We start from the raw sequence: 8378 nt of genomic DNA, 5'->3' as shown, positions 1-8378 counted from the left end.
ATACCTCCCAACTTTTGAAGAACCAAAAGAGGGACAAAATGTGCGGCGCGCGTATCGCGCCGCGGCAAATTTAGCCCCGCCCACTTTTGTGTTGACTCCGCCCACTCGTTAATTTTTCATGTGCCCACACACAGTATAATCCTCCTACAGTCACCCGTAAATTATATGTCCCCCCCTCTATCTCTCCCCCAGTTTCATATACACCCTTCATCTGCCCCCAGATTCATGTCCCTCTTCCATCTCTGCCCCCAGATTCATGTCCCTCCATCTCTGCCCCCCAGATTCATGTCCCCACATCTCTGCCCCCAGATTCATGTCCCACATCTCTGCCCTCAGATTCATGTCCCTCCATCTCTGCCCCCAGATTCATGTCCCCCATCTCTGCCCCCAGATTCATGTCCCCCATCTCTGCCCTCAGATTCATGTCCTCTCCATCTCTGCCCCCAGATTCATGTCCCCCATCTCTGCCCCCAGTTTCATGTCCACTCCATCTCTGCCCCCAGATTCATGTCCCCCATCTCTGCCCTCAGATTCATGTCCTCTCCATCTCTGCCCCCAGATTCATGTCCCCACATCTCTTCCCCAGATTCATGTCCCACATCTCTGCCCCCAGATTCATGTCCCTCCATGTCTGCCCCCAGATTCATGTCCCTCCATCTCTGCCTCCAAATTCATGTCCTCTCCATCTCTGCCCCCAGATTCATGTCCCCCATCTCTGCCCCCAGATTCATGTCCCCCATCTCTGCCCTCAGATTCAGGTCCTCTCCATCTCTGCCCCCAGATTCATGTCCCCCATCTCTGCCCCCAGTTTCATGTCCACTCCATCTCTGCCCCCAGATTCATGTCCCTCCATATCTGCCCCAGATTCATGTCCCCCATCTCTGCCCCCAGATTCATGTCCTCTCCATCTCTGCCCCCAGTGTCATGCCGTCCTCTCCATCTCTGCCCCCAGTATCATGCCGTCCTCTCCTTCATCTGCCCCCAGATTCACGTTCCACCTCCACATTAAACTTACCTTCTCCTCCGCTCCCTCGCCGCTCTCTGCCCGCCTCTCTCACTGACACATGCGGCTGAAGGAAGGAGCTGACACAGGTCAGCTCCTCGCTTCGCCGCTGCCCGCCTCTCTCCCTGACACATGCGGCTGAAGCTGCTCGCGTGCTCGCTTCGCCTCTCTCTCGCTGACACATGCGGCTGAAGCGAGGAGCTGACCTGTGTCAGCTCCTCGCTTCGCCGCTGCCGCCGGCTCCTGGCTTGTACATCGCGTCTACAAGCCAGGAGCCGGCGGCAGCAGCGAAGCGAGGAGCTGACACAGGTCAGCTCCTCGCTTCAGCCGCATGTGTCAGCGAGAGAGAGACGCAGCGGCGAAGCGAGCACGCGAGCAGCTTCAGCCGCATGTGTCAGGGAGAGAGGCGGGCAGCGGCGAAGCGAGGAGCTGACCTGTGTCAGCTCCTTGCTTCAGCCGCATATGTGTTCAACTCAGATCTGCGTCCTCTGGACGCAGATCTGAGTTGAAATCGGGACATACCTCCCTCCAACCGGGACCGCGGGACATGTCACCCAAATCGTGACTGTCCCGCGGAAATCGGGACGGTTGGGAGGTATGGCATCCCCAATGCTGCAAGAGAACTTTCTCCATTGCCGCCTCCTCTTCTTCAGCAGCATCATCTTCAGCCTCTTCTTCCGGCGGTGGTTTGTAACTTCTAAGGCCTCCGGCCTTGGGCAGAACAGGCTGCGCATGCCCATAAGCCACGAGAAAATGGCCGCTTGCATAGTATTGTAAACGTCCATTTTCTCGGGGCCTGTAGGCATGCGCAGTCTGCTCTGCCCGAGGCCTAGAAGTAAGAAGACACCGCCGGAAGAAGAGAATGAAGAGTCTGTTCCTGACGAAGATGGAGGCAGCACTGGATAGAGTTCTCTCGCAGAATTGGGGACGCCCGCAGTGCTGTCTGAGCGTTGGGGCCCGACCTGAGTGCTGCGAGAGAGTTAATTTACATACCGACAAGAACCGGGATTGTAGGCGAACGGCAGCACGGAGAAGACTAGCCTTTCTTAAGGCTATTCCGACGTGGTACTTAGAAAAAAAGCCATCTGAATGATAGGATCCCTTTAATGTAGATTGTGCACCCCATATAGGGATCACAATGTGCATTTTTTTCCCCCTATCAGTATGTCTTTGTAGAATGGGAGAAAATTCACACAAACACAGGGAGAACATACAAACTCCTTGCAGATGTTGTTCCTGGTGGGATTTTAACTCAGGACTCCAGCACTGCAAGGCTGACCACTGACCGTCGTGTTGCCCCAAAGGCAGCTTTTTTTTGTTGCAGATTTTGTTGCAGTTTTTGAGCCAAAGCCAGGAGTGGATTGAGTAGAAGGAAGAAGTATAAGAACTTCCTAAATATTTCCTATTCCTTTTGTAGCCATTCTTGACTTAGGCTCAAAAACCCCCAACACAATCTGCAAAAAAACCCCTGCATTTCCGCACCGTGGGGCCTCAGTCTAATTCAGATCACAGACAGCTGTGGGTGCGTTTTCCCCCAGAGCTTTTTTTCTGCAGCCTGCTACGTGGGGCATTAGCCTAAAATGATTTTTACCTTACGAAGGTACCCAGGGATAGCAGTAATCGGTCATCTTTCTAAGATGTAGGTCTTTTTTGACACCCAGTATCAGGGCATATAGATAACACGCGCACATTATTACTTTATGTATCGTGTTGCGTCATGGTACAAATACCTACTCAGCGCATGCGCATTTGATATTGGAGACACTTTTGTGATCATATAGCAGAATGTCTGCGCATGTGCTGCTGTAGACTGGTAAATACTAATGGTGCTCCACAGGCACAGCTAATACCTGGCTCCAGCTGCTGACTATTGGAGAATTATAAAAGGACAGGAGTCCCCTATGGAGGGATGTTACCCCTGATGAAGACTGCTTGATGTGTGGTGGGAGTTTGTTGGTGCCAGTAGGGTAAGTCATGGGCTTATAACTCAGTATATGGATGGTTGGTTCTTGCATTACTGACAGTCCCTTATAGTCCAAGCTGGGAGGTTCTTATGGAGCGGGCAAAAAGACACTAGATGAATAAGGGTAAGTTCACACAGGGTTTTTTGGTCAGGATTTTGAGGCTGTATCTGCCTCAAAATCCTGACCTAAAAAAACCCGGCTCCCATTGAAGTCAATGGGAGCCGGTCAGTTCTTTTTTCCAGGAACCGTTTGTTCTGGCTCCCGGAAAAAAAGCGACATGCTCATACTTTCAGGTGGATTCTCCTCGTGACATCCGCCTGAAGACACTCCCTCCTCCTGACTAGGCCCATTAATTTGGGCCTAATCCGGAGTGGAGTGTGCGACTGGATGCTGGTGCACTGCACCGGCATCCAGTCGCAGCTAGGAGCTGAACTGGTGAGATGGGCAGAATGCCCTCAACCAATCCAGTGGCACAGCTACCACCATCACTTTTCCCGCCATCTGGTCTGTGGCATCATGCATGAGGTAGTAAGGGGCCTTTATACCGTGTGGAAGAGTCCAAAAGTGCAAAAAGTCTAGTTTTTATTTAGTCCCATTTCCTATAAAACCAGACCCTATAAGCTCTGTGACCCATATAGAAAGTGAAGTTTATGTTAAACTCTGTTTTTCGCATGCATGTTATAAGGTCAGAGCAATTTTTTTACCTTTGGACCTTGAGGTCATAAACTTTGACTTGGTTCCACAGTAACTTGGCTGAATATATTGTTTGCACACTATAGACTGAAGACTATCGGTGACCTGAGGACATCCCCACAAGCATCGAAACAAGAGAAGCTATGTCTGACTTCACGGGGAAGGAGGAATACCAGGAATTATTCAACCCCAAGGTCTATCTGGAGTCCTTTTATCATCTGGGGTCGGGGTCTAGGGCAGATAAATACTTATACTTTGTACTCAAAGAACTGGTGGACACGTTTACATCAGGTACATCCTACTGGTGGTCACTTTTTCCAAACATTTCATTTGACCGATAAGATATGAATTATAGAGCCATTTATTTATTTTTTGTATTAAGAAATGTTTATGGCAGCCATTGAGTCTTCTGAGCCGCTGCTTTTGTATGGCGGCAGTTCAAAAGAACGGTCTCCCTGTAAACAGACAGCCTCGGGCATCAGGGGCCAATAAAAAAAAAAGGCTTTTACTGGGATTTGAGATCTGGTCTTCGCTGCAGAGAAGCAATCGGGATGCTACCTCCTTACAGTGGTCCTGGGGGAAATAATAAAAATAATACATATTCCAGCCAGTGACGGGCCCTATATACTTACCGATCCTGGCAGGAGCTGGGATCGGTAAGTGACGCCGCGGGCCCGGGCAAGGTAAGGTAACATAAAAACAGTGTTACTTACCTCTCCAGGTTCCAGACAGGCTTCAGGCCTACTTCTGTGACATCACATGAGCGGGGCCTGCGTCCCAGGTCATGTAATGTCCCGGGCGTTATTGAATATGGCCGGCACCACCGAGTGCAGCAGAGCCAGGGATAGGTTAGTAACAGTGTTTTTTTTTTTTTTTTTGTTTTTTTTTTTTTTTATGTTTGTATCCCCTCTCGGTCTATGATTATTATACTAGAAGGGGCAGTTCACACGGAGTAAACTGGCGCGCAATCTGGCACGTATACGCGTGTCAGAGTTTGCGTGCTCAAAAAAAGATCCCATTGATTTCAATGGGGGTTACGATCGTATACAGGGCGTAATTTTGCGCCCTTAATTCTGTGGGCGCAAAATAACGCGCATTATACGATCGTAATCCCCATTGAAATCAATGGGGTCTTTTTTTTTGAGCGCGCAAACTCTGACACGCGTATACGTGCCAGATTGCGCGCCAGTTTACTCCGTGTGAATTCAGCCTAATAGTATGTGCAGGGACTTTTCATAATAGTGTGTGCAGGGGTCACTATGGGGCATAATGGAGCGTGCAGGAATGCAGGGGAGGGGGGTCAGTCTGGGCCTTTGGGGTCAGTCGGGGGGAGGGCCCATGTCAAAAGTTTGCCATGGGGCCCTGCCATTCCTAGTTATCCCACTAATGCCTGGACATATAAAGTTAGCCTGAAACTGCATCACTTCGTGTAGGGTAATGTGGGAGCGTGAACAGAGGAGATTATAATTACGGAATGGAAGGGTTTACATTAGCACATGTCTCATAAGATGTGTCTTTAGTTTGCACTACATTGGGAGTTGATCTGATTGTCCGGGGTAGAGCATTCCAGAGAAGTGGTGCAGCTCGGGAGAAGTCTTGTATACGAGCGTGGGAGGTTCTGATAATAGAGGATGTAAGTGTTAGGTCATTGAGTGAGCGGAGAGCACGGGTTGGGCGGTAGACAGAGATGAGGGAGGAAATGTATGGAGGTGCGGCATTATGGAGAGCCTTGTGGATGAGAGTGATAACTTTATATTTTATTCTATAATGAATAGGCAGCCAATGTAGTGACTGGCACAGACCAGAGGCATCGCTGTAGCGTCTCGCCTGATAGATGAGCCTGGCCGCTGCATTCAGAATAGATTGTAGAGGGGAGAGTTTAGTGAGGGGAAGACCGATTAGTAAGGAGTTACAGTAGTCAAGGCGAGAATGAATCAGAGACAATAAGTGTCTTTAGTGTAACTCTGGTAAAGAAAGGGCGTATTCTGGAGATGTTTTTGAGGTGGAAGTGACATGAATGAGTGATTCAATATGAGGGGTGAAGGAAAGGTCTGAGTCAAACATAACCCCGAGGCAGTGGGCCTGCTACCTAGGAGTTATAGTAAGGCCTGAGACTGCAATGGATATATCAGGGACAGATCTATTAGATGGTGGAAACAGTAGTAGTTCAGTCTTGGAGAGATTTAGTTTCAGATAGAGCGAGGACATGATATTAGAGACAGCAGAAAGACAGTCACTGGTGTTCTGTATGAGTGCAGGGGTGATGTCACGGGAAGATGTGTATAATTGTTTGTCAACAGCATAAAGGTAAAGTCTAGCAAAGGTCCAGAGGTGGCATCAGTGTACTGCACTGAAGAGTTGTCCAACAGCATGTTCAGGTACAGGCCAAAAATCAGACTGTGCAGAGATTAATCCTAATAAGAGACATAAGGATTTTTAGACTACATGGCAAAGGTTCAGTTGTCAAGAGCAGAACAGGTCAGCAATGAGAGGACAAGTAGTGTTTGTAATGTAATAAACTAGGAAACAAGGTTTTATACAGCGATGTCGGTGAGGAACAAGAATACCTTATGGCACATACTAGGAACCTTTGCTCACACATGGTGGGGCTAGTGATACTCAGACTGACGGATAGGCTGGGAAAGGATTGCAGGTGTACAATGTCCCATAAGTAATAGAACTGTGTGGAGGAGCAAGGACTGCATGGTGTATAGTAAAGGTAACCAGGTAGCTGCGCCTGCTGGGAGTAGTAGTACACCAGTAGGTGCAGACGGCTGTCATACATAATTGTAATGTTAATGTCTTTCATATCAGGTAAAGTGAAGGGCGATACGCTGATCGACATCGGGACGGGGCCCACCATATACCAGCTCCTGTCAGCTTGTGAAGTCTTCAAAAACATCATTGTCTCCGACTTTACAGAAAGAAACAGAGAGGAGTTTAATGTATGGCTCAAGAACCAGCCTGGAGCATTTGACTGGAGCTCTGTGGTGAAACATGTCTGCCATCTGGAAGGAGACAGGTACAGTGTGAAAGATAGCATACCAAACTATCTGCCCTATCAGATATAACTGGCTCAGTGGGTGGCAGCGGATACAAAGCAGAGAACAGCGCTGACTGCTTCCTGCTCTGTGTAGTGGCCAGAAGAGGAACTGCAGGTCCGTTTATATTCACTTGAATGAGAGCTAAGCTGTAATGACTCTGTTCCACCTCTACACAGAGAACAGCACTGTCTGCTTCCTGCTCCATTCACTGTGCACAAGCTGTCATAAACAGCTGATCAGTAGAGGTGCTAGATGACTAATATAAGATCCGTTGGATTTTTTTTTTTTTGCATCTTTTCTTATTAAGCACAGTATCTTTAGCTCTACAATTTTTAAAGATAACCCTTCTTCTACAGCATATCTTGCCAAGAAAAGGAAGAACGACTAAGAAAATCCATAACACAAGTCCTGAAGTGCGACGTCCAGAAAACAAATCCGCTAGATCCGGTTACTCTTCCCCAGGCGGATTGTGTCCTTAGTTGCCTGTGTCTGGAGGCAGCATGTAAAGACTATGAAGCATATGTCACTGCTGTAAAGAACATGACCACATTACTAAAGCCGGGCGGTTACTTGGTGCTTGGCGGTATTATGGGAAGCTCTTTCTACACGGTGGGCGAAGTGAAGTTCTCAAGCCTAGATCTCAATGAAGACTTTCTCAGGGAAGCCATAACTGGAGCTGGATACGTTATCGAAAATTTCCAGCTCTACAAGAAGACTGAAACTTCTGTGGGAGAACAACAAGATTTCACTGCTTATTATGTTGTTGTTGCTCGGAAGGAAATAAATAGCTAAGATGTCCCTTCCCGTCTTTGCCGGAGAGTTCAGAGTCATTGGAGACTGCCTGGTATCGGAGAGGGCGCGGGAAGCAAACTTATCTTTGCCTCTTTTGGACATTAATAAATCCTATATGGGGAAACCTATCGGAAAACTTTTTTAAGTGTGTGCGAGGACCTGTAGGAAATATTATCTCACCCTATCCCAGGTGACGTTAGACCAAATAGAGATGATGTTCTTTGTGTATTACTTCAATACAGTATTAATAAAGTAAAAACAATAAAAAATCTATTTATAAAAAGAAGTATATTAGCTGCTGTTTATTGCCGCCTCCAGGATTTAAGAAAAAAAAAAAAAAAAAAAAATTTAGTGAAGGAGATAAGTAATTGATCCCTTTCTGATTTTTGTAAGTTTTCCCACTAACAAAGACATGAACAGTCTATAACTTTAAGGGTTTTATACAGTAGACACCCAGCGCTACTGTGTACGATCGGTGCTTACCATTTTTTGTGTGATCGCTGGCTCCCAGACAGTGGCGTAACTAGGAAGGGCGGGGCCCCGTGGCGAACTTTTGACATGGGCCCCCCCCCCCCCCCCCTCTCGACCGACGCCGAAGACCTCGACCAACCCCCTCCTGCGCGCTCTATTATGTCCCTAGTGGTCCCTGCACACAGTATTATGCCCCATAGTGGCCCCTGCACATAGTATTATCCCCCATAGTGTCCCCTGTACACAGTATTATCCCCCATAGTGGCCCCTGCACACAGTATTATCCCCCATAGTGTCCCCTGTACACAGTATTATCCCCCATAGTGGCCCCTGCACACAGTATTATCCCCCATAGTGGCCCCTGCACACAGTATTATCCCCCATAGTGGCCCCTGCACACAGTATTATCCC

General features: G+C 48.2%; 1 protein-coding gene across 1 annotated transcript; it reads left to right on the top strand.

Annotated features, from left to right (window-relative positions):
• Window positions 1–3803: 3803 nt before the first annotated feature.
• Window positions 3804–7496, top strand: LOC142209073 (nicotinamide N-methyltransferase-like). Its single transcript, XM_075278017.1, has 3 exons — window positions 3804–3951; window positions 6475–6682; window positions 7061–7496. Exons 1-3 carry the CDS (start codon window positions 3804–3806, stop codon window positions 7494–7496), a joined length of 792 nt encoding a protein of 263 aa, XP_075134118.1.
• Window positions 7497–8378: the final 882 nt, after the last annotated feature.

Source organism: Leptodactylus fuscus, chromosome 6 (genome assembly GCF_031893055.1).
Source record: "Leptodactylus fuscus isolate aLepFus1 chromosome 6, aLepFus1.hap2, whole genome shotgun sequence".
Taxonomy (NCBI): domain Eukaryota; kingdom Metazoa; phylum Chordata; class Amphibia; order Anura; family Leptodactylidae; genus Leptodactylus; species Leptodactylus fuscus.
The sequence above is the reverse complement of the archived record's forward strand: the minus strand, read 5'-3'. Positions and strand labels throughout refer to the sequence as shown.